General features: G+C 43.2%; 1 protein-coding gene and 1 long non-coding RNA gene across 2 annotated transcripts in view; one reads left to right on the top strand and one right to left on the bottom strand.

Annotated features, from left to right (window-relative positions):
• The first annotated feature begins 445 nt into the window (after positions 1-445).
• The window catches only part of IQCA1 (IQ motif containing with AAA domain 1), a 109,213-nt gene continuing 82,701 nt past the window's right edge, over positions 446-26,957 (top strand). The window contains exons 1-5 of the mRNA XM_054210234.1: positions 446-547; positions 11,993-12,317; positions 15,898-16,011; positions 17,315-17,503; positions 18,236-18,307. Coding sequence (XP_054066209.1) covers positions 537-547; positions 11,993-12,317; positions 15,898-16,011; positions 17,315-17,503; positions 18,236-18,307 — 711 coding nt within the window. The 5' untranslated portion in view covers positions 446-536. The remainder of the gene's footprint in view (positions 548-11,992; positions 12,318-15,897; positions 16,012-17,314; positions 17,504-18,235; positions 18,308-26,957) is intronic.
• LOC128913147 (uncharacterized) lies at positions 12,025-23,940 on the bottom strand. The gene is made up of 3 exons (XR_008467857.1): positions 23,807-23,940; positions 15,148-15,290; positions 12,025-12,230 (listed from the first exon to the last, which is right to left on the bottom strand). It is a non-coding gene; the product is annotated as an uncharacterized LOC128913147 (long non-coding RNA).

Below are 26,957 nucleotides of genomic sequence, written 5' to 3' on the forward strand. Positions count from 1 at the left end.
GACCTTGGCGTACGGATGTACTCGCTTTGGGGATGCAACTGGTGGTGGAAATACAACACACAAGGCAGGTTTCCAGCTGTCGAGAGGGGAAAAAAAATAAGAATAAACTGGTTTTTAAGAGGTAAGGGAATGGAAAACCACAAGAAATTTGCTTCGCTAGGTACTCGGGGAAAGAAACAAAAGAGAAAAGAAAAAATAGAGAGGAAAATGTGAACACAATCGGGACAACAACTTGGAAGGAAAAGGAGAATAGAACAAAATGAAGGAGAATACAACAAAATAAAGGAAAATAACCCGCTTTCCCCCAGGACACCTCCTGAGGCAGCCCCGGGCAGCGGAACAGGCCCGTCCCGCCCCCTCGCTCCCCGTCTCCGCGGTAACGGCGGGGCGGCGCAGGGCGCCCGGTTGCCCGGGCCGCGGACAAGCCGTCGCCAGCCGGGGCAGGGCGGGCCGGGCCGGCTCCGGGATCGGTGTCGGGGCGCCGTGCCGGGCGGGGGAGAACCAGCCCCGCGGCGGCGGAGCGGCCCCGAGGCACCATGTCTCAGGCGTGAGTAGCGCGGCGCGCGGGGGCCAGGCCGGGCGAGGGGCCGCGGGTGCCCGGGAGAAAACACCGTTTAAGGGGGTAAAAAAAACCAAAACAAACCGCCCCATCCCCTTCCAGAGGAAAACACCTGCCGGGACAAGGGCGGTGTGAGCGGTTCCGGCGGGGCTGGGCCCCTGGCGCGAGGCCCGGGCGCCCCCCGCCGCCGGGGCAGGCCGCGCCGCTGGGGCTGAGGCGGGCGCTGAGGGGAGGGCGGGGGCCAGCTCACCTCAGCGCGGGTTAGGCCCGTATTAATATTATTCCTACTCAGACACCACGCCCTGTTCTGCTTAAAAAAAAAAAAAAAAAAAAAATCTCCCTCTCTGGCAGACCAAAATTTGCACATACTGGGGTTGGGTTTTTTTCCCTGTAATGAACTCCTCATGCTTTCAGCACAATACAAAGCTTTAAAAGTTTGTTTGCAATAAGCAGACACTGATGATGGCAGTGGATCAAAGTGCCTGCAAGGAGCCGTACTCGCTCCTCCAGAAATACTCCCAAGACACCGAGGCCCTATGTTAGGAAAGCGTTATTACTGCAAAGTTGGGAACCAAACTCAGAGTGTCTTCTTAACCTTATCATAGAATCATTTAGGTTGGAAAAGACCCTTGGGGTCATCAAGTCCAACCATCAGCCCCACTCCATGAAGCTCTCCCCTACATCATATCCCCTAACACCACATCTAAACGAGTCTTAAACACATCCAGGGATGGTGACTCCACCACCTCCCTGGGCAGCCTATTCCAGTGTCTGACCACTCTTTCTGTGAAACATGTTTTCCTAAAACATCCAGCCTAAACCTACCCTGCTGCAGCTTGAACCCATTCCCTCTTGTTCTATCACTAATTACCTGTGAGAAGAGACCAGCACCAACCTCTCTACAGTGTCCTTTCAAGTAGCTGTAGAGAGTGATGAGGTCTCCTCTCAGCCTCCTCTTCCTCAAACTAAACAGTCCCAGCTCCTTCAATCGCTCCTCATAAGATTTATTCTCCAGGCCCTTACCAGCTTCGTGCCCTCCTCTGCACTCACTCCAGCACCTCGATATCTCTCTCATATTGAGGTGCCCAGAACTGGACACAATACTCAAGGTGTGGCCTCACCAGTGCTGAGTACAGGGGGACAAACACCTCCCTACTTCTGCTGGTCACACTATTTCTAATACAAGCCAGGATGCCATTGGCTTTCTTGGCCACCTGGGCACACTGCGGGCTCATGTTCAGCCGTGTGTCAATTAGAACCCCCAGGTCCTTTTCCACCAGGCAGCTCTCCAGCCACACTGCCCCAAGCCTGTAGCGATGCATGGGGTTGTTGTGGCCCAAGTGCAGGACCCGACACTTGACTTTGTTGAAGCTCATTCCATTAGCATTGGCCCATCGATCCAGTCTATTTATCCCTCAGTATTTTGCTGTTTGCTGCCTCCAGGTCCAGCAGTACAAAACCCCAGGGCACAGACAACCCAGTTTGGGGCAGTTCTTGTTCCCAGTTCTGATGGGGAATGCTCAAGTTCACTAAAATAATAATACATTGGTGGGGAAAGAAGAGAAAAAAACCAACCCTCAGGCAGTAATTGCTGTCTGCTGCTGCTCCTCTCGTGCTCTGACCTAGTCAAACCTGACAATATCCACACTGCTGCCCGAGCACAGCCTCTGCTGGCTTTTTACCCGTGGTCTTCTCCTCTACCATCAGTGGTACCAGCCTCAAAGCCTCCTGCTTTGGTGTCCTCTTCCCAAACTCCAGCTCTTTGCCAGGTAAAACCCCTCTGACTCTCAAACATCCTTCCAGCCTTGGAACTAGAGCAGCTCTCCTCAGCACTTCCACGTTGGGTCTGCCCTAGCCTAGCCTCCTGCCACCTGCCTCAATGCATTTGCGGTCCCAGCCAGATGCCACCGCTTTCCAGCCAGGCAGCTTCCTTTTCCTGGCTGCTTGGCTCAGGAGAGAAGGATGACCTGAGAGGAATAAAGAAGATGTCACCAAGGGCACAGCAGAGACTGTCTGGGGGCTCTGCCCAAGGACACAGACCCACCACAGCTTCCAGCAGCTGTAAATTTGAGGAAGGCTTGGTTAGGTCCCAGGGTAATCCAGTGCAGGGCTTAGTTTATAGCAGCACTCATTGTGCCTTATGCTGGCATGGTGACACAGTTAAGGGAAGTTCACAAAGTAATAGTTATGTAAATTGCGTTGTTTAAAAGTTAAAAAAAAAACTACCAAAAAAACCGAATCTCACAAAAGTGGTGTTTAACCTCTTCCCAAGAGAGTTAACGCAGCATCTGTCATTCCTACTGAGTGTGTGGATCACGGCTGCTGTTATTTGAGCTAGATTCACACCAAAGGAATTGAGTACAGTTGGAAAATACTTCTGCCTCAACTGTTTGGCGTAACTAAGTTTAATTTTAATAGGGACGGGGCTCTTTAGCATTTCCTATAGCATTGCCAGCATTGAACAGCAAACCCGTATAAACATGATACACATCTCCACGCCGCGTGACAAAAAATAGACAGTTCCGGTTCCAAACAAAGGTAGTGATGCTGGTAAGGGACTCCAGTCTGACGTTGATGCCGCTTGGCTCACTTAACTATAATCACTCTGTAGCTGTGCACAGCACGACATTTATAGCTAGGCTAATCTGGTCCTTCAGAAACACAAATCTGAATACACTAAAGTTCACCAGCCACTGCATCTGTAGAGCTCGAGTTAAGCAATGTGCTGGATAGTTTTGTTTGCTGTATTCCACACCTCAGTCAGCGCACCAAGTTTTCTGGACAGTTTGTGCTTTTTTTTTTTTTTTTTGCCCCAGCAACTGGATTCAGGTTATCACCTGAGAATCTCAGCATCCCTTTTAAAAACTAAATATTTTTTTAAAACCCCAGAAAAATAAGTGAAGCAAAAATGCTTCCAAACCATCAGGAAAATAAAAAGTACTGAATTCTTACCTAAATATACACAGCCTGAAAGGTTTAATTTCATGATTTTTAAACGGTTGGGGGCTGACAGTGCCGGCAAATCTTTAAAAAATAATTATCTTAATGTTTACTGTTCAAAGCCTAGTGTGTTCCTCCGCAGCACAGGCCTGAGTTGCAATCAACGCCCATAGTTATGAAATAGGAGCTCGCTTTCCTTTTGTCCTAGGCTATCTTGTTTTGCAAGGTACAGCTGAGTTGGTTCTCAAGTAAGTTACTAAAGCTGCTGTTACCTGATTGTATGTAGTGAGGTTATCCTGCCTGCGTACCGCAAATCGTGCTAAATGAAAAGTATTTTAAAAGCTAATTTAATATGCTAATTTAAAAGCATGTGACAAAAATGCCGTATAGCAGACTGCCTCACTTGAAGGCAGTGAAACAAAGAGATGATAATGCATGGGGTTTATAAGATAGAACTTTAGTACTTCGGGCAAAAATATTTTAGGGGACACCCTTATTTGTCTGAGAAGGGGGATGTCTGCCCATCTTGCCGAGGCACATGAAGGATAGACTCCATCCTACAAAGAGGTAGGCACATCAATAAGTCCCCGCCAAGTCTATAATACTGACTTCTCAATACTGTACAGTCACATCCTGTGTACTGTATAGAAGCGCTACACAGCACAGAGCTTTTTTTGAGCTTGAGGTAAACAGCTGCTTTTTAGACATCTGGAAGAACAGCTGCTACACACACACATAGAGAAAAACGGCAGTCGGACGTGCTAGCCCTGCTAAGCGTGTGCGCAGGGCACTCGTCTTGCATCCACCCCGAGTCAGAGTGGTCAGACCAGCAGTGTTTGCAGCGCAGTCACACTGCACACAATTTATGTGGCTGGGATTTCAGTATTTCCATGAGTTTATGAGGCCCGTTCACCATCCTCAAGGCCCCGCGATTTTAACGGAGGTGTTGTCTACAGCTCAAGGAGGTATTTTACTCCACCACTTTAGTAAGCTCTGTATCAGGAGAGAGACAGGACGCTCAGAAAGCGCTCAGCTACATTCTCTTAGGGTCAGTAAGATCCAGCAGCCAGCCGAAAGAAAGGTTGCTTGTCCAGACGTGCTCGCCATTTTTCAAGGACAGCTGCAGCGCTCACGAGAGAGCGTGCCCATTACATTTGCTCTCGAGTTGATTAACAAGTGCTGAACGTATCGCACTTCCTAAAGTACTCAAACCCCGGCATTTGCATACAGATGTACGTTTTGTTCCAGACATTGAACAGGAGATTTACATAGAAGTTTTTGCATTTATGTTTTCCTGCTGCGTTTCCTCCTCTTTTATGAATTTGTTTACCATTTACTTGACCTGTAGAACCTTGACCAATAATTTCTTAACTTGCCCTAGTCCAGACACTTTCAAAGCTCAGTCTTAGCACTGCTACCATTTGTACCAGGTTTTAATCAGCTACAAGACATTTGCCGCTGCCACCAAGGAGCTTTAAACAATCAAAAAGCTTTAAAATTTAATCTCATGTCACAAATAGAACTTATATTAAGTCAGTGGTTAAATATTAATCTAAGACAAGCGTCTCCCCCTCTGCTTCTGACAGAAACAACCAATGGAGAGCTATATATTTTACATTACATCCGCAACGCTCAGTTAAAGAACATTAAGGTTGCAAACCCAAAATGTAAGAAAATCTCAGTGCAACTTTTAATCCCCTCTTCTCTCCCCCACTTTACTGCATTACGATGCAGTTTCTTATGTTGTGATCACATCTTATTTTCTTCCCATGGGGCCCCAGCCTCATTCAGCGATTGGGCTGTTCTTGAATATTTCTTTTTATCCCCTCATTCAGCGTGTGGCCCCAGGCCATATTCTTCAAATTCCATCCAAACGCCACAATTATTAGCTTCCTCCTGGGCATTCCTAGCATGTTCTCTCTCATACATCTCCCAAGCATTCACAGATTCATCTTTGCCCCTCTTTTTCCACCCCTGCTGAGCATTAGCGTGTCATCCTGCTTATGTTAAAGCAGGAAAACAGAGACAGAATCAAAATGATCACGACTAAGACTCAAAGCTGCAACTCCCTCCTGGTGCCTCATCCTTAATGAGCAGGTAGGGAAAGATCTCGCGCATTGCTCGTACATTGTCTCCTTTGGGAAAAAGCATGGTCAGTGGAAATATCCCAGAAGCCCTTGTGCTAGAAAACAGTTTAAAAAAGGAGGCTACAGTTTTCAAGAAACTGAGTAGAGCGTGTTAACTTTGCGCTTAAAGCCTCCTGATCGGAGCAGAGGCAGAGCAGGACCCAGATGCAGCATTTGCCCTTTATGCATGCAGCTGGATGGGAGATTGCTCTTTCCTTTTCTAAGGAAGAAAGGGGGGAAAAAAAAAAAAAAGAAAATGACACACATAGGATGGTTAATGCTGAAATAAACTTCATTACCACACCCAGTAACGCATGGTGTAGGCAAATGCTGCTTGGAGCTTGAGTAGGTAGGGTCTTCTCAGCCCTGGCCTATTTCTGGCTATCCATCTCTCACTAAAGAGCTCACTACAGTGTCTGCTGCAGCAATGCTACACAGTAATGGGATGCAAGTTCCCAAAGCTCTCCTTCCCCGTCCTTTCGTGCTTCCTTGGCCAGGAGGAAAACAGCTTGTAAAGGAGAGGAGCCTGCTCTTCTCCTCCTGACTTCAAAACAAGAGGGCAGCCTCCAGCCCAGGCAGGAGCTGCAGGCCGACAGACAGAAGGATGGCCTCTGGAGCATGCGACAGCAAAGTTCAGCCTAGAATAATGTCTCCTTAATCACCTCCCGATGGCCTTCTGTCAGGAAACAGTCATTTTTCCAATCAGATGTGTGAGTTTGGCTAGAGCGGGTGCTTGAGCCTTGCTGAGGTGCGGTGGTGGCACTGCTGCTTAGTGGCCTTTCCTCACCTTCCATGCAGTTTCCCATTACATTTATGCCACAAAAATCATTTAGCCCCTATTCTCTTTCTGTCATAGTACCAAAGAGCGCAACTGGAGATGACAGGAGCACAGAGCTGTTGATGTTAACAATGGCAGCGGGTTGTATATTTTCTTTCCCCATCACAACCAAAGCTTATTGCGGTTTACCCTTTATTTTCCCCAAATGCTTCAAACTCCGTAAAACATCACAGCTAGAGCAAACGTGCTTAAGGGAAGTCAACTGACAGCCTTACATTCACCACCAGCTAAGTTTGGCAAAATTATAAGCCTAATCTTACTTAATGAGCAAGGCAGGCCTGACCAAGCTCAGACCCACAAGTCAGGCTAAAGGCTTTTAAAACAGGAATTGATTCAGACAAACTCATGGTCAAATTTGGTCAATAAGGCCACCCTGATCTCTGTTTCTGTCTGCACCTCTCCACCCCTAGAAAAATTTCGTCTGTAATAAGACAAAAGAAAAGAGAGGGCTGCTCATATAATATATTTAGTCCTGCAACCTCTGCGCAATACCTGAGCGGGTTGTAGTGGGGGAACAGGTAACTGCTGACCTGAAGAAGCCAGCAGTCACTTTAAGTCTGGTGATTTTTACAAAGAGAGAAGGAAAAAAAGAAAAGCAGCAGCATTTGTGCAAGCCCCTTTTCCTCTCAGGGCCTCACTTTCCCCTCCCAACCTTTGTCTCTTGTTTCTTTATTTTGCAGAGGCTGCAGGGCAGGGTTTCCCGCCCCCATGTTTGCCCAGAGCTTAGCACAATGGCTGACCTGTCAAGCCCCGAGTATCTAGAGGAGACCCTGAGGACTGGCCCCTGCACACACTTCCGTGTCGCTAGACCCACGTCTCAGTCTCCTCTTGTCTGCTCTGTGACCGTTGGCATGATCTGCACGGTGGAGAATTACGTGCTGGGCTCCTTGTGCCCTCCTCTAGCGCACAGATCCCTGGCGTGGCCCAGCTCCGCACCCCCTCGCTCCCACAAGCCCTGCTGGTGCTTCCTCCATTCCCTGGTAGACGGCCCAAGCCAGCCCAATCTCACCTTCTGAGACAGAAGAAACGCAGGTAGTTTGCAGTGGCAGCGTAGATGCTTCAGAAACGTTTTAAAAACACACACCATTTAGCGCTCATTTAATCAAACGGTAGTTTCCATATTAGGTGGAGAGAGCTGCGCCAAGTCAGAGTCAAATGTTTTCCCTTCCATCTCTTTACACATGCCCATCCATCCAAAAAAAAAAAAAAAAACACGGTAGGGCCTGTGCAGTACTACACTCTTCATTTACATGGTTGGCATGTGAAAGCGTGAGATATTTCTGTCCTCTGAGGACAGCCCAGAAAAACCAGGCATCAAAGAAGCCTGAGTTCAACCCATATACAAATCCAGAGACAGACACAGTTTGGAATGCAAACTGCGCCATGTCCTGGAATAACAGAAATAGTGTTCCCTTTGGCAGCTAAGTAAAAACACCAAGACACTTCAGGGGAAAAAAGAAAAACCACACACACACACAAAGGTAACCCCACTGATGCCAGAATTCCACTAGGGGCTCAAGAGTGGTCTGAGGGACAGTTTGCATGCTCAGCACAAATCCTTCCAAGAAGGGCATGCTGGAGTCCCAAAACCAGTTCAACACAAGTAAGGCAGGCTAACCTCAGCTGTACTCAAAACCAACACGTTTTTCTAAGCGTAAAAAGAGATGGGTCAAGCAAACATGCAGAGTTAGAGGGCCCTAGAATATTAAAATGAGGCAATGCATAATTTGGCAGGATTTTAAACATCTCTTTATAACTTGATCAGAAAAACGTATTTCTAAGCATCACTCTAAATAAACAGATCCGTCTTTATTTTGAGCAATGAAAGCGAGATTCAAACTAGAAGTCATGCTATGGCAAGAGAGTCATCTTAAGCCCTTGTTCTAGGCTCTGTTTCTACTTTGTGGGAGCGAAGAGAAGATAACGTCACTTAGGAGGTAAAGCCTTGACCTTCCCTCCAAGCTGTAAGTTGCCAGAAAGCACTCTGGGGGCTCTGGAGTTAAGTCACTTCATGTGTTTTTTTCCTCATCCCATTACAACATTGCTTATTTTCCCCATAACAGTCCTATTCTGTAGTTGCTATGACAATTTGCAGCATTACTTATACTGCTTTACACATGCAGAGATCGAGACAGGCTTCTTTCTTTTCCAGGATTTAATAATCTTACGCCTTGAGTAGGAAAATTATGCTCAGTCCTGCTGGTTACCTGCACTAATAGGCTAGTTAGATGCTCTAATCCAGTCTAATTCTGATGCGATATCATCCTCAGGCACAGATACAGCTCACAACCTACCCTTTACAGAACAGGATCAAACCTACGAGATGAACCAGTAACTGTAAATAAAAAGCCAGCGCGCTCAAGGCTGCATTGTACTCCCCCTTCGGTGCGTGGAAGCAGTTTTGAGGGATTTTACAACTTAATGCAAAGGGAGACTGAGCAAATAGGCAAAAATTCAAATAGGGACTTAGGGGTCGCATGCTGTCTGATTAACAGGCAAGGAGAGTCTGTCCTGTCCTTTGCTTTTAACACGTAACCTTGAAGACATGCGTTACTCCTTCTGACTCCCTTGAACACGTTTCTCTCCAAAGCTGAAAGGCTCCTTGGGATTATACCAGCTCTGCCAAGTCCTCCAGAAAGGGCTATAAACACCAAGCACATCTGATCCCATTTGGACGCTAGTAAGACCTGAAATGATTATTTTAACCCTGTTTTGGGGAGGGAAAACAAATGGCTGGGCATGTGTCCTCTAGTTTTTAATCAGGGTGAACCAAAGAAACACTCAAATCACATTTCTGCTTGCACTGTCCAATTATCAAGTGTCTGCTCATCCCCATCACATCTAATAAACTGAAGCATTAGGGCCAGGTCCCCCCAAGGTGTCAGTCACCCTGACCGCAAGAGGTACACAGGAGCTGCCAGCTCTTCACAGCTGAAAATTTAGCAGTTCTACATCAAACTTTTCCTTCAATACTTCATTTTCCAGTGGGCCCGTCCCTTCTTTTGCCCTCAGTGACGCAGAACATCACTGCTGCAAAAGCTAAAAACATACCATAATATCTATAGTCTTAACATCTGACCCACAGCAACGTGCTTGCAATCATCTTAATGCTTATCTGATAAACTAATGCTTTATGGAAGCAATTATGTTCCATTATATTGCCTTTATATTAACGTACTCTGAAGGGCTAGAGCACTTCGTCCCCCTCCTCCCTCAAAAAGTCATTCAAAATATAAAAAGAAACTGGATATGAGCTGGCTCAGCAGGAGGAACCACTTGACATTCCTCAGTCAGAGGAGGCAGAAAGGGAGGTTATTGTAAATTGGAGTGGACAATCATGGAGTCGGTTCTCATCGCGGTACGATGTGTTGTCTCCATGCAATAACCTGCATTCGAAATGCTCTAGCCTGAGGATACCCGCTGTTCGTAAATCAGCAGTACGGTTGTGGGGACAACCTACGGGGCTAGGCTTCCTCAAAGATTTATAACCTCCCGGCTCCCCAATGGTCTGCGAGCGGGCACAGCTAAGTCAGTACAATACCGCCTTGTTTCCTTCTGTGCTGGAAAGCCCCGCGAACCTCACACCAGCGTATGTTCTTCCACGTCCTGACTTCAGAGGAAGCGCACAAAACTCCCATTGATCCACCAGCCAGAGCCATTAGGGTCAAAGCTAATACTGCTCTTGTTTGCCCCAGTCTTCTCCACTCTGCTGCTTTTATTTTGTTTATCTCCTGCACCTGGGTTAATTGCTGCAATTGAGTGATTTGGGTGGTGCAATGGGATGTAAAAGAAGTAGGAAAAAAAGGAAGGGGAAGGACCTGGGTGGGCTGCAGAGGCATTAGGAAAAGCAAGGCCAGCTGCATCCTGCAGAAACTCATATCAGCTGAAAAGTATACTATGCACTTTTAAAAGTTAATGGTGCAAATTCAATGGCAGGGTTCAGATTGTAGGTGTTTTTGCTGACTGCTGCAGGGAGTCCCGGCAGCATCCTGGACCTGCAGCACACACCCGGTGCTCGGGGCGCTTGTGGGCTGGAGTTTGTCCTCTCCACCCCACTGCTGCACAAGCCCTGAGTCATTCTGTACTCTGAGATTGGGAATGATAAGATCAGCTGACAGAGGTCCGATTTAGGCATTTATTATCAAGCAAGCGCAACATTAACAGCTGCCCTGTTTTCTTATGAGAGTTAATACATAAGCTCTCCCTCAATGCTGCTCAGACCACCAAGAGGTCTGCTCTGAAAGCTCATCTGATGCTGGCAGGGCCTTTTACTGCCTTCATCCTTCTTTGAGAGGCTCTAGGAACAGCAAGCAAGGGCAAGGTTGAGTCTAGATTGCACCATTGAGGCCAGCGGCCTTTATTTCTAGATCTAAGAAACAAGTGTCAGCTTTCCCTGTTACCTCAGCCCACTGTTTCCCCCTCCTTCTAGAAACCTGACAACATGAATCAAGAAACTGTTTTTCTTCCAGCATAACTGAGTCTCAGCGCCAAAGAAATTTCTGAGCTCCGCTGGTAGAGAAGCATTTTCAGAGACATAAGATTTTTTGACGCCTGTCACTCCCAAGAGAGAGTCTCCACCAGCAAACAGAGGTTACAAAATAGAACAAGACCTAAAAGGGTTTTTTGCTACCACAGTTGTTAGCACCCTTCAGTGACAAACCTCTTCTCTGAATAGAAACCTCATTGCCCAGAGTCCATTTCTGGTTCCTTTAGGATGATTTCCCATGATATTCTGCACTGATCTGCTTTTACCATGAAACACCACTGACAGCCAGTCCACGCTCACATCAGAGCTCCACCTATTCCTACCAAAGCTACCAAGTAAGGAGCAGTATCACTTCTGGAAATGCAGCTGGCCTTAGGTGACATCTTCCATGTCACATGGTCCCCTAGCCACTAGACCAGACATTAAGCAATTGCTTGGAGTGCAGCAGCAGTTGCTTCTATAGAAATAAATTAAATTCTTTTCCTCGCTTCACATCCAAAATAGTGCCCACAGCTACACTTTAGCACTGGTGCCAATATAGCCCTTATCCTACAATTATCTCTGAGCAATCACGCAGAAAGGCAGAAAAGCAATGCACACTCTAGAAACATCAGCTGGTCCTCATCTCAGACGCAGAGAGACTTTCACCCCTCATAAGGGCTTTGGGGGGAAGCACCTTTTCTATTAAACCATCTTCTCAATTAGCACAATTGAATGAAACTCGTGGCGCTGGTGGGGGTTGTAGCTTCAAGCGTTTGAAGGATGCTTCAGGCATATTAAGGATGAAGTTGAAAAGTTTTTAACTTTAAGACTTCCATTAATGAAACAGCATTTTAAGATTCCTATTGTTAAAACAATCAAAAAGAGAATCTTTTGCTAATGGTTTTTGAAATACATTGTAGTTAAAAATCCCTGTATAAATATAATGGCTCACATTTCCAGGGTTGCTTTTTTGAGAAATCCACACACATAGAGCCCTGGCATCGTTGTGTGCTAACTCTTGCTTTCATGTCAGGTTAACATTGTCTCCTCTTTTCAATTAGCACTTACAATAAGATGTGGACAGATGCCCAGAAAGACCTTGACATCCAGCTCCGGAGAGAAAGAGAAGAGTTCCTCCAGCCAGAGAAGGACCGCGTGAAAGCATTCAAGACATTAGCTGTTTCCTACATCAAATACATGCAAATCTTCCGTAACTTGGAGGTGGCCCATGACCAACTCCTTCACCAGCAGAAACGGACAGTGATTCGGCAAGTGCTAGAAGGCGTGATTGGCCGGATCCTGGAGATCAAAAAAGAGATGGTGGAGCTGGAGAACTCAGAGTTTCATTACATCGATAATATCCTGGAAGATCTAAAGCTTCTCCCTGTAGGTCTACCTCTATTACGAGCAAATTCATAGAAAGTTTGCCTACCCTGTATTTTAAGGACTGTCACATTTACTTGCAGTCTGTGAAGGTCCACCAAGTAATTATGCTTCCTGAATGTTCACTAGTGTACCGGGCGATCAGTAATTATGGCATTTTTATTAAAAATCAGAGTATATTTGATCTATGATGAGCATTAGATATTGGTCCAAGATTTTAAAAGCTGATCTGCTTGATCAATATGTTGCATTTCTGCATCTCCATAGCAGCACATGCTCTGTGGACCTCTCCCTTGCACATATCTTAAAATGAAGCTATATTAACTTAGACAGCTTCACTGTTAATGACAGCAGTTTGACTCCTCTTCATTTTAGTGTGGGATTAGACAGAAGATGGGCAAGTGATAACGAAGGTACAGTCCACTTCAGTCTGCCCCATGCATCACTGTGAATCAGCCTGGCCTCAGGCCTCTTCCGGAGATTACAAGTAATGCTAAAAATTGCATAGTCTGGTCTGCTAGTTTGTAGTACTACTAAAATAAGAAATCTGCGACAAGTGTCATATTGTAAAGGAGACAGGAGCTGGGAGCATATTCATCGTCCAGGGTTCAGGTCTGCCTGGTGTAAAAGCAGCCCCCTGACAGAGAGTCCACTGAACCCGAGGGATGTGGCAGTAAGGCAAAGTCTTGAAGCTGTGCTCTAAAAGCAATATGAAAAGTTAGCTGCGAAAAAGGTGGTTACTTCTCTCGCAGACAGCTCCACCTATTGTCAAATTTAGGTACCGCTGCTAACAGCTTTTCCAAAGAAAAAAGAGCTGGAGCTTAAATTACTGCTGTTTTCAGGATCCCAGTTATAACGTGAGATAAATTGCCTAATGTCATTAGAGCATCGTTCTGAGATTTGTAAACATGTTTCTGTTTGCAATTGCATGTGTATCTCACTGTGAAAATTTGGGATAGTAATTGCCATGAATTTTCACTAGCTCTTTACCTTCTCCGTTAATCGCGGCAGATTTTAAATAATGTGAGAAGGCATACTGGGGAATATAAACATATCTCCAGGAAAACTGATCCTTAAGTCATCTTTTGAAATCATGAAGCACTGCTGTTGTAATGATGTATCAGTAAATCCACCTGCAGCAAAAAGTTGGCAAGTCTAAAAAACCATGCCTGGCGGCTATTTAAAAAAAAAAAAAAAAAAAAAAAGCATAAACTAAAATTCCTGCACCACACCTTAATTTTAAGAAGGCATGACATACCAACCTATTAAAACAAAAAGTTATGAAGACATTCTAGGCTTTTTTTCAAAGAAAATATTATTTTCCATAGTAGACAGAAATACAGATTTCTGGGGGTTTTTTTCCTAAAATAATCACATATTCCCAGTTACAAAAAAATATTACTGGACAGTACTTGACAAATAACTTCTATTTCTTAAAGAATCTGCCCAGATAGGATAGCCCTTTCTTTCACTGTATTATCATGGGCTAAAATTTAGCATGATTGCAGGTAGAGAACACAACAGAGTAGTTTCATTTTATACCTCGTGCAATGATAGTGTGTGCTTTTTACTATGTCACTGTAAGGCCAAGCTTCGTCTTTCTTTAGTTCTGTGCTGCCTGTTTTTGTACAGTTGCCTTCCAACACTCAGTCGCTCCATTTCCTGGGGTAATTGCAAAGGTATTTGGATACACAAATCCCATGTAGAGCTGGGAGTGGCTAAAAGGCTGCAAATTTGACTTGAGGGTAAACATCACAAACCTAACTTTTCAGTGCTGGGCCCCAAGAAGAGATTATGAAGAGAAGTAGTCCCCCTACTTCCCACTCCCTCCAGTCCCAGTAGTACAGCTTTGATCAGTAAAAGTCACAGCCCAGAATCACTTGTAACTAAAGCTCAGGTTAGACATCAGGCATACCATCCCTGCCTTGACTGACTCACTGCTGCCTGACAGCTTAAAGGTGCAGAGGTGCAAAGGTGTCCAGACAAACCGCTTGATTTCTGAAACCTAAAGACAGCCAGATTTGTAATCCATCCTAGAGCAATTTGCACTCTTAAAGTACGATATATAATCATTTCCATCAACAGTCAAGGATGTTAGAAGGTGCAAACAGGGAGCTTAACAAGACAAATACTTAGAAATTTTAGCAGACCGGACCCCTGCATTGATAAAATCACTAGGGATAAACACAGTCCTGCCTGGAAGCTTTCTTATGCTGCTGTAATAGAGATGTCTCGGTCTGCACAGCGTGCAACCGAGGGAATTAGTAACGAAATCTTTAAGCTGGCAGATCACAGGGGCTGTTTTCATTGGCCACAGCCTTCCTTGCAAATTCTTGCTCTAGGTATTAGAAGGCCTTAGGGCTCGCAAGCAGCACATATACCATGCGCCTGTGTCAAGGCAGGAGCAGTGCTGCTTCTTTACGGCCAGCCCTTTTCTTCTCGGTATCTCTCCACACTAAAGTTGGCGTTGAGGCTGCAAAGGATCGAGTCAAAGATCTCCCTGAGCAGGTCAAAGCCCACCAGTTTCCATAGCAGACAGAACAGAGAGCACTGATAGTGCAGCATCAAGTCTTGTACCTGGCTTAGGCTCCTTGGGCAAATGGACGCGTGTCCATATATAACTGGGGACAAATTATCGTATAACCGGACTGTGCAACTCCTCGTGAGTAGCACAACAGGCTAACTCTACTGCCTGTCTCCACCTGTCCCTCCGGGTGAGCCATTCACTTGAGGAAATACTCTAGATGTTCCTGAAACAGTACATAAGGAACGTGGCACCGGTATGAACCAGACCTATGAAGACACATTCCCCTCCCCAAAGAAATATACTTACCAGTAATTATTCTTGGAGAATTGTCTCCAGTCTTCAATACAATGCAAAGAACAGGTTATGCCACTCCACAGCATCTTAACTTTCGGGGCGTTTTTTTTTGTCTGCCCATCTGTGTCTTTTTTCATTTCTCGACGAGTAAAATTCTACAGGAGAAGAATTGGTAGAAATGTCAATCAGTTACATCTTTTTAATGACAGAAACAAGTAAAGACGGCCACTTCTTATCGTGCCTGATTTTGAGAAGTCACCGAGATACCACAGTCACAGGCAGTGACAGTTTGTCTACCTGTAGAAATAGCTGTAGATGAACAGAACTGTGCTTTGGTTCCTTGTAACGGTTAAGGAAAAATGCAAGAGAACAGACCTATTTTTCATGTTGATTAAAAAAAAAAAAAAAGGGATGATCACACAACCAGAGGTATTCAATTCAGTGGAAATCATGCTCAAATTTCCGGCAACCCTGCCAAATATTTTAACAGTTTGATAATATAATTGAGCTGTTATAAAAAGAAAGATTTCTGGGCTGCCGTGGTTTAGAAACCGGGTTGATTTATTTGTTTTTGTTGAATTAGGCCTTAAGTAATTGCAAAGTAACAGCTCAGCAGCTGTTACAGAGGTCAGATTCCCCAACACTCCAAAATATTCAACAATCCCAGTCCAATTTTATTGCTTTGTAAAGGTGTTCAATTAGTAAGTAATGTGATTTTAACGCAGTTCTAAAAAAGCATCTCATGACTATTTCTTCCTCTAGGAAGAGGTAGAAGTACCTATACCAAGGTATTTCATTAAAGAAAAGCTGGAAGTCCTGCAGCAGAGGGAGAAAATCCTTGATCAGATTTTGCTCGATGCTGGATTGCAAACAGAGGTAAGCGTACAGCATACCTATGTAACAGCGTGCCTAACTTTTTAAGTTTATAGCCACACGTCTGAACGCATGAGCCGCTGAAGTGAAAAGCATTTTTATAGCAGTTCAGAAGTAAAATTCTGTTTACACATAAGGCACAAATAGAAAGTAAGATTAATTTTTCCTGTGTAACAATATCCAGTCACATCTCGAGTCTGGTTAAGACCGAAATGAATCGACTCTGCTTTATGTGTGTGTGAGAGTGTCAGAGAAAGGGCAGCACTTTGGCCAAGTTTAGTAGGTGCTTTATTGGTCCAGCTAACTCTCATCACATCATTAGTCCTACTGAAATCAAGTCGGGCTTAAGTTTTACTGAACCAGGATTCTGAACCAGGAATGGGCAAAACTCCGAGTTCAGGTCAGCACAACTGTTAGTATTCAGTTGTTTATAACCTCTGAACAGCGACTGCAGTCTCTTCTGTGCAGCTATAGAGCTGCAGCTGCTAGGAGGAGTAGAAAACTGAGTTTTGGCAGAGCAAAAGTCATTACAGAGAAGTACGTGAGCACTCCAGTGAAGACTGTTCTGGATTTGATATACTTTTGACTTTTGGGAAATGGTGCAATGCCTACAAGCAGCCATTGCTAACCTCCCAGAATAAACAACTGTGCCCACACGTCTAGCTGACTTGGATTCATAGATGTTATAGCCATAAGAGACAGCCTGCATCAGACCACTTAGTCAAACCGCTGCGCTGTCCCAACCATTGAAATCTCCACCAGTAACTGTGCTGGTGGGGGAAGTCTGTGTATTGATTGATCCCACAAAGCAGCGGTGGGAAGGCTCCAGGGAAAAAAGCCAGCACCAGTCAGTCAGAGGCAGCCTGCAGAGACAGAGCACAGGCTCTCTGCTAGACTACTTCCATGGGCAGCTGCAGTCCTCTTGGCCTCCACAGTAAAGCTCTGGGAAATTCTCTGCTCTTCTTACAGTGTGATGTTGATCTGTGGAGATCCTCTGTTTCAGCACATGATATCTTGAAGCCTTTTTGTTTCCCCACATCAGGTTTTCCTTGTCACACATCAGCGCACCACGTTCACTTTCTTCTAAAGGTCCTCAGAAAAACATCTCTCAAGATACCAAACTTCCAAGATACTGCAAGATAGCACTGAGACAGAAGTCTCTGCTGTTTCAGACAGGGATTTTTTTGCCTTAGAAAGTTTCTGCGAGAAGTTCATTCGTTGTTTCATTTGCTGAGGTAGGCAATTAACAACACACAGAACTCTAATGCTTTGCTTTGTCCATTCCTTTTTGGCCATGCTGTTGAAGAAACCTGTCAAGGCTATGACATTTGAAGAAGCCATTAAAATAATCCAGGTTGCAGAACGAGCTCGCCAAGGCCGGTGTCGAGCAGCATTCATGAAGCAAATTTACCATGAAAAGAAGAGAGAAAGACAAACTAAGCATGAGGTCCAAACAGGTCCAAGTCCAGATGATGCTGCCACTTGCATTCAAAAGGTGAAATCTCTGATTTAACAACACTTCTGGTAGAACCAAATAACAATGTTTTGTTCAGAAGGACTGCAGTAGACAGAAACACAGCTTATGGGATGGGAAGCATTGTGAAATGACAGCTTTCAGGGTGTCTAGCAAGGTGAAATACATCATTTAAACCACTTAACAACATGAGACAGGACCCTAGATGCGAGATCAATGGAAGCAGTCCTGCACTGGCAATGTGGGATGACTTTATAACCTACATGTTGTTTTTCCGTTCTGATTTTTATGACCTCAGTTGCTCTTTCTGGCATCCCACTGGAATCCAGTGCATGTCAGGGAATTCATGCCTTTTTCTGTGATCTCCGGGGAAAGAGTTCATTCCATATCTTGTAAAGATAAGAAAGGGAGATCACTGCTAAATTCCAGAAAAAGTCCTTACACATGAATAATTCAGATAATTCAGCCTGAGAACAGGAGCTCGGTCTAAATTTTAAGTCTAAACACCTTTTGAACCCGGCTGATGTTGTATTTAGAAGCTAGATATACCAGTATGAGGGGATAACAGACTTCAGAATGTTTTTTTTTTTTTAAAAAAAAAAAAAAGTAGCAGATGGCAACCTGCTAAAGAGTAATAGTTTCAATTGTATATTGTGCCTTTCCTTCCTCTATTTGTTTTTTCCTGTGTCTGCCACAGTAAAGGAAGCTGTAACAAGGCCCATTTATCTCATTAGAGTTTTGTTTACAATTCAGGTTTGGCGTGGATACATCCAGCGCAAGAAAACAGAGAAAATGAGAGAAGAGGAGATGATATTTTTGGGGATGGTAAGTAGTGCTGCCTAAAGAATATAAAATGCCACAGTCTGTTTGTTCCTCAGACTTTTGCAATTTAGCAGAAGATGAGAAATTAATTTCTAAGGTTCTTCCTATTTTAAAAGGAGTCTCTAAGGAATACAGAACTACACTGAAATGATAGATGGCACAAAAGTAGCACAATTTGTCTTATGCTGCATGCTTGTGTGCTATATATACATAGCCCAATGCATATGGCAGATGTGGAAACAGGCAGTGTAGAATTTGCCCCAGGTTCTAGGGAATTTGACCCAGGCGTGACAGAGCAAGGAAATTTTATTTTTTTAATTCATAATTCCAAGACGCTTGAGCTGCCTTATTCCTGAAGTAGAATTAAAAGCAGCAAAGTCTTCTTCTCCCACCCCTTTGCAAACCAGTGTGTACGTATGTCAAGAGCAGGGAAAAGGGACATTAAAACTGCCATATTAATAAATCGATATTTCCATAAGTCCACATGGAAAGAAGCAAAATATTCCTCACATCATACTGAAAAAGTACAGGGAGGTGAACAGCTGTCAACAGTCAGTTAGATTGCGTGAAGTGAAAGACAAAAATGAAAGCACGCCTTCCAGAAGAAGGGCTGCTTTCCTTCCATAATCGGAGAAGGTACATCTCCTCCCACCGACATCTTCCTTCCTGGCAAGAAGATAAACTCTTTACAGCTGACATTTTCTTTGGCCACCACCAATCCTTTAGGTGCCTTCATTAGGCACTTAATGGGCGTCAAGCCTCACAGCTCTCTTCAACTCCAGCTACAGTAGCGCAGCCCTTGCACCAATTTCTAGTAAAGCTGCTCCAAAGCACCGCATTACAGAAACATTCATTGCCACTCTGTGTTTGGTAGGTTTATTAATACCTCCATGTTCTACAGTTCTCAAATGATATTTTATAAACTAACCATTTAATTTTGAATTAAAACGTGCTTTCTGCTTCTCCCAGACAATCTGGATGATTTTCTTACCCAGTAAAGGGATTGTCCTTAGCTACATTACAGGTTTGTGAAAACTAATTGTGCCTATGGCATACACCTGACAAACGTGCATCATCAGTTAAGAGTGATCTTAAAATCTTTTCTTTAGGAAATAACATGTACATTTACCGAAGTTTTGCCATGTTAAACACAGATAACCCCTTACGGATTATTGTCTTTAATTTCTGCTCGTCATTAACAGTAAATGTAGCCAGCATAGCTAAACAGAGCTTTGGGTGATGATTCTGCCTCTGTTTAAGACAAAGAAAATTCCCAGAGTGAACCTGAAATAGTGAATATTTGGGAGGTACTGAAAATGAATTAGAAATTATACCTTTAGCAAAACAAAGGATCGTTTCCTACCAAATCCCAAGACATTTTCTGTCGAGTCTTAGAACTAGAGTTTTAGGAAGGAAATCTAAGTCTGGTGTCAGTTATTGGAGGGTTCACAGCCAAGCGCTCTTTTCATGGTGGCTGATGGTAGGAGTAACTGATAACTAGGATGTAAATAGCCTAGTTTATGGGGAGGAAATCCATATGATCATAGGGATGAAGGGAATTAAAACTAAACACATGTAGCATATTCATTCCTGACCTGCATTTAGGAGCAAGAGAATTGATGTTTGCAACTCTGCACTTGGAGTCATTACTCTCTATCAAGTATATAATCAAAGGATGTAGGGGAAAAATTGGTATCTCTAAATAAAAAAAATCTGTTTGTCTTGCTAGTGTTTTTATATTCCCCATTTGTGGTTCCCTTTTACTTTTCATCCTGCCTTCCCTTCCATGGTCTCCAAAGGAAGCGAGTGGCAAGCAGGCATTGGTTCACACTGATAGATAGGCTGTGAGCTCCAAAGGTCAAGTCCCTTTGATGTATGATCACGTCAGCCCTCTAAAAAATGACCACAGATCTTCATGTGTAAATATGTTGAATTTGCTTTTCTAATGCTGCACGACTTAGATAAATTAGAAGACTTAGCCATCCATTACTCCAAGTCCATCCCAAAGGAGACTTGGCTTTTACTGCAATAAATATAATTTCTCTTACGATTATAGGTATTTTAAAAATGTCTATGTTATTTTCATATGAAGACTGCTTTGCGAAAAGAGTTAGGCCATTTGAAGTCTGAATAATGTGAGGTTTTTGGAAAAATTCTGTTGTGTTGGCCTAAAAAAATATGGAAGTATGTGCAACAAAGACCAGGAATTGTCCAGTCTTTTACTTAATCCAGTATTATTTTCTTTACTGTCTGCTTACTTCAGAAAAATTTATATATCTTTTCTGGAATTTGATTCTGTTTCATCTTTTGCTTGATGACAGAGTAGAAGCCTATGTTCCAGAGATTTTTCTTGGCTCAAAAGTAAAGGCTCGTTATTATTATTATTATTTATTAAAGCTTAATTGCAGAAACAGCATGATTCCCTCAGCACATGTTTTTCTAAATCTCCAATAAATCACAATTTGTAATACCGCTTTAATTTGTAAAGAGAAGCGAGCCTCACTAAGAGCACATATATCTTGATAACTGTATCCTGGCCTGTTTCCTGATCTTCCTCACATTGCTGCCACAATGCTGTTTACCACCGGCTCCAGCGTGACCACCAGAACCAACGTTCCAGGCATAGTTCTGTGTTTAAGCCACACCGACCACACTGGTGTTGCCAAAAAAAAAAAAAAAAAGAAAGAAAAACCACATTAATTTGTCTTGAAAACAGGCATGTACAGCCCAAACAAACCTGTCTCTTCTTGCTCCGACTATTTTACCGTTACAGCCCAATTATAATGTACCATCTTTCCAGTTTTTAAACTGGTGCATAATTCCACTTGTCTGTTTCTGACGTTTACAAGTTCCCTGTCATTAAACACCACAGTTAGAGGCTGTGTGAACAGGTTTTTGGCAACTGCTTTGTCTCAGGGTGGTGCAAAACAGCCCAAGTCTAATAATGGATCCACACTCATTGCACTTACCAGCAGACTCTCCTAACAGGGTAGAGCCCGCAGGAAGTTATGCTTAAAATCTCAGAACACAGGCTACTGGCAAGAGGAAAAGCCGTTTTTAACATAAAATGTTAGGATAAACAGTTTGCAATCAGACTGATTTATGGAAGGGTAGGCAAGAGCCTAGGAACAAGGAATACAGAAAGAAAAGGCAAAATCCATCCCAATTTAGGGGCTCAGCCTACTGTTGAAACTTTGAGGCAGGAGTATTATGAAGTCCTGGACATCCCCTTGCTCATGTTTTCTCTTAACGAGCCCAAGTAATCAATCCCATTGGAGCCAAGCGCTCTCCATGCCTAACCAATTTATAGGGCTGAGCCCTGTATGCTTTGGACATGTACACAGGTAAACGCCTTCTTGTCTCACGGATACATGTATTGATTTACAGTTACACACCCCTAACACTCTTCTATTCCATATTTTCAGCCCTTACCAAAAAGCAAGTGGCACAAAACATGCTGATCTATGATTTTCTCATATAATATTTCCACCATTCTTCCTTATTCTGTATCCTTTTCACATGAAAGGATATATGCGGTTTTAAATAAAAAGCTCTTCTCTCCTTCTTACCTCTTTTAAACATACCCTAATTTAGGCATGTTGTCTCGGATAATGCTTTTATTTATATCCGAGAAAACAGTCTGGCAAACATTCCTTGTTCTTTGAATTCCTGATAAATATAATTCATTTCATCCAGTCAGGAAAAAAAAAAATTAGCATTTCCCAGAATAGCCTTCTGTGTAAACATTATAGGTTATGGCTAAATAAATATTATATGGGAATTAACAAACCACAAAATCCATAAGTAAGTGAAATTTAAAATATTTCTTCGGCTCTTGAAAGTGGTTAATTACAGTAGTGGTACACACCAGGCCTGTTTTTATCAAGCATAAGATTAAAATGACTTTTGCTTTACGTACAGCCTAAATGACGTTTAGATGTCAGCACAAAGTTATAGGTTATTTCACCCAGCATCCATATACATCTAAACAGCGATATCTAATCTGTCCTGTTTTCCATAGAAATCTTAAACTTGCTTATTCTTGAAATAGACACTGGGAAGCAAGAAGCCTGCTAAATAATTCGGCTTTCATTGGCTGGAGTCACACTAACAATGCCTTTCAGAGTCCAAAACGCATTTGCCATTTTTAGCAGAAGCTTGACATCATGCCCAGGTATAATATTGGAAATAAACATAACCAATATTATATAAACTTATATGGTCATGAATATAAATGTTTTCTTCACTTCAAATGTTCTTTCTCTTATCTTATTAAAAAGTTTGCATGTCAATATTTATATATATGTAGATACATAATATAAATCTATAAAACAGCCATTTTCAATATTTTTCTAACAAGGCCTCTTACTACAAATGCTTTGTTTGAGTGCATATGACAATTACTTTAATTGGCAAAGCCATTGAAGTGAATCATATAGTAGGGAAGCTTTAATGAATGCAATATATTTTGCTTAGTTGTTCCTTTTTTGTGCCTAATTTAGCGATTCAGCCATATAATTGATGTGGCTATCACCATTTGTGTACCATGGAACCTATACGAATACAATCTGCGTAAGACAAGAGACCTCTTAAAAATACATTCTTCCTGCAGCCAGAGAAAAGTACATCGAGGAAATGAGAAAGCAAGGGCATAGCTAACTCCTATATTAAACTTTCAAAGAGAATTTGGATCACTGTTTAAAATTCAGTGGAATAATAGTCATGAGTAAAGAACAGGACCTCAGTTACTTAAGTGGTAAATTCCTTTATTCTACTAGTAAGGAGTTACTTGGCTGTGTAGTCTGAACTTTAAAAAAAAAAAAAAAAAAAAGAAAAAAAACCTCACTTTCACTCCTTGTGAAAATAAGTGACCACCAAAAATACTTAATTTGCTTACAAAATAAAGCCCTTCAGAGAAGCAAACTATACTGTTTCTGAAAGTAAGCAATCTACAGCAAAATGCTACGCAACCAGTATGTCTATTGACACATTACAATTTAGGACAATCTTGTCTGTAGCAGAACACGCACCGAAGAAGTCCCATAAAACCATTCAGTGTGTGTTTCAGCTGTGCTGTTTCAGGTCTAAGCAAAGAAGCTGTCCTAAATTAAGTACCCAGTAATAAAAGCTGCAGTAAATCTACCTTTCAGGCATAATACGAACGTTAGCCTTAAAACGCCAAGTAAAAATGAAATGCATTTATTTCATTGAAATGAAGACTATCTTTCCTTGTAAGCGTAGTCGTAATGGAACAATTGAAGAGCAGTTAGTTCCACAGCGTGGGGCCTCCTATATGTAGAACTGTAGCCTTAAGCATGCTCAGCCAGCCTGCACACCTCTAAGTGTTTTATAATGAACAATAAAGCAGTCTGCGTCGGAAAGAGCTGTTGAGCTGACTAAGCAGAAAGGCAGGCTTTTCAAGCTAGGAAAGAGCAATCCGTGCAATCGAGTTCCTATGTCGAAAAGGGAAAACGTACAGAGACTTCCATGGCGTTGGCTTACCGGGGAGGTGGAGGCAACTCCTTCCTTCCTTCTGCTGGTGGGTCTTCCGCTGTCACGAAACCTAAATTCCCTTTGGGGAGGGCAGGGGGAGGAGGAGTAAAGAACAGAAGACTCAAACAGCGCTCTCATCAGCGTACTTCTGACTGATGAGTTGGAATAAAATTCTCTTTTAGACAAATGTCCATTTTGCCTTATTAATTTAAACAAGGATTTTAAAGACAAAGCCCATCAAGCATTAGATAAGCATTTTAAGTTAATGGACCATGTAGTCCTATTTTCCCACAAACTCAGGAATCTTCATGTTGTGTCCTATTTTTACAGCAACATCAATTATTAATATGTATACTTTTGCTGACAGAGGACCACACTAAAAATGTGAGTTTCGTTATCCAGTTCTGGGTCATTAACTGTGAAAAGCTTGTAAATATAATGGTTTATTCACATGGGAAGCCTTCATTAAGATGCATTATTTTACAACTGATGGGGCAGCATTGCATTATCAAGTTCACTGTCTCCATCTAATATTTGTAATTTGTTTCTAAATGAGTTGCTGTTTGTAGGGCAAGTTAACAAATTTGAATTTCACGTGGCCAAAGAAATTTCTTAAAGATGGGAAAATGCTTCTTCCCCCAAGGAAAAGCTATTTATTAGTGTCTTACTGTAGAATGCCTCCCTTTGATTCAGAAGCAGAAACATTAGCGGCGCTGAGAGAAGTCATGTTAGAAATAAATTGGCTTTTGTCTTCCTTAACGTGCACATTAAGTATAGGGGGCTATAAAAGCAGCAGTCATCATATCGTCTCAGCGTAACTCTTTGGAGCTCCAGAACAAACATGTGGACACATGGAAAGTTGATCCGCAATCCTGGAAGGCACAGGTCAAAGGCTGGCCACCAGGGAGGTGTTCGAAACCAACCTCTCACACTGTCTGTCTGTCTCGGCAACCTTTCTGCTATTTCACTACCAATTTTCTCTTGTGTTGTCGGGTGACCAAAGTTCAGACTTACTTTGTTCTGAAGTCTACTCCTTGACAAGAGAGCACAAACTCCACCTGGGCTGTCATATAGGCTCTGTCCCTGTTTGAAGACCCAAGAGTGCTTGAAGATTAATCTGAGATGCCAGGTTTTGCAGTTGCCTCCTCGCTGCAAAGGCAGGGTTAGGAATGGCTTGAACTCTGAAGCTGGTGAGGTTTAGGATGACATATACTTCTACGTTTAGGACAAGAACACTGGAGAAAATAAAGCAAATTAACACACTGGCTTTCTTAAATTGCAAAGCTAGAAGCAGCACTGTTCTCTAATCCAGATTACCTTTGCTCTTCAAAGCTGCCGCCTTTTTTTTTTTTCCTAAAGGTGTTGCAGTAGTCTAAACGAATTCATACCATCCATTGTGTGCCTGAGAATTCCATTTTCTTTCCTCAGTTGGAGTCTTTTTTTCTTTTTTATTTGACAAAAGAAGAAAAGCATTTTCTATGAAAATGCATCAGAAATGCACAGCAAATGGTAGGGAACGAACACTGACGGCCAAAACAATGGCACAATTACATCATCTGGACATTTTGGTGTATCTCTTCAGCACCTCCTGCTGCTGAAGCGTCTATTTTTGGGGTAAGTTGCTAAATTCACTTCCACACTCAACTTTTACGTAGTTCATCTTCTTATTCCATACCTGTACTTTACCAACCGATTCCTTTCCTTAATCATTCATACCCTTAAATACGCTTGGATTAGTTCTTACAGGCCAGGGAAGCAGTTTTTAAGATAGCCTCCATTTTACTTAGCCTGTGTACACGTAAGTTCTTTTGATGTTTCCTCATCCTTGCTTTTCCTCAAGTTCAATTTCTTTTTTTTGACATAACTGCATCGATTTCAGAGTAACAGAATGGAAAGCCGGCCCAAGTTGTACATCCACCCATACTGTTTTACTGAGACAACCATAGCATGATTTCCTCGCTGTCGTTCAGCGCTTGCCGCCGCCTCCTCCTCCTCCGCCTGAACAGAAGCCAGCCTTCAGTTCCTGACACACATTGGCCTCCTGGTCTTCACTCATAAACAGGACACGATGCGTATGTTCCGCATTAGTCGGCCACGAATCCTTCAGGACTCATTTATCACAGCCAGCCCTGCTCTTCGTTTCGCATTCTCCCTCGCCCATCGGAGCTGGAGCCTGTTATTGCCAAAATTTGCACTACAGGAGGAGCCCCTGGTTTGGCAACTGTCCGTCCACCGCCAGGCCGGCTTCAAAGGATGTCATTTGTTATTAACGTATCTCTCTGCTGCTCATCACAACAGCTTACCTGGCAGCGCCGACTCCCACTCAGATAAATTGTCTTTTTGTACCTGCCATGTCCGTCCATCTTTTGGGCTCCTCTCCAACACCTACCCTCCTCCCCAGCTTATCTGGCCGTCTAGGTGTGAGCCAGCCCTGCTTTCCCAGTGATGGAAGCAGTCAAGCAACAGCACATCTCACATCAGCAACGGCTTTTTCCTTCATGTAAATAAACCCTTTTCCACATACCTCATTTTAGAAAATATTAAAATATTAATCCCAAGAAAGCAGTAGGATTGGAAAATGAGCATACAGTCTTACCATCTTTCCCTTCCTCTTTCATTCCTTTCTTTAGGGGGTTAGCGAAGTGGGGTAACTGGACTCTCATTGGTAGAAGTGGCTCCTGTTTCTTTTGTTTTCTTGTAGTAGAACATTCTTTGGAAAAAAAAAAAAGGGGGAAAAAAAGGTCAAAATACAACAGAGCTTCTTTTCATAAGCTGTTCTACAAGGTTATGTCTGTATGTCAGCCTTAGGGCTTTGCGTGCAGCTCATAGACTAGTATCAGCAGGTATATTGGTAACTGTATGATGCTCAGAACGGTAGCTGCACAAATATTTACTCAGGGCTCGGCTGGGTTTTGCAGACCAGAGCACGTTCTGTAGCCCTGTTGTCATCAGCACCTGAGCCACCTGGTTTAGAGCTACCTGGGCTGTGTCCACACCACTTTCACAACTCCGGACTTGAGGGTAGATATGGTCTGTATTAATTCACTTAGAGATAAGAATTTTCTGCTTATGGGCTTGCTCACGTGGGCATGTTCTTGCCAGTTCAAATAGTTCTTACCTCATCTGGCTTTGGTACTGATGAGATACACGCTGGTGTATC

The sequence above is a fragment of the Rissa tridactyla genome, chromosome 7 (genome assembly GCF_028500815.1).
Source record: "Rissa tridactyla isolate bRisTri1 chromosome 7, bRisTri1.patW.cur.20221130, whole genome shotgun sequence".
In the NCBI taxonomy this organism is placed as follows: domain Eukaryota; kingdom Metazoa; phylum Chordata; class Aves; order Charadriiformes; family Laridae; genus Rissa; species Rissa tridactyla.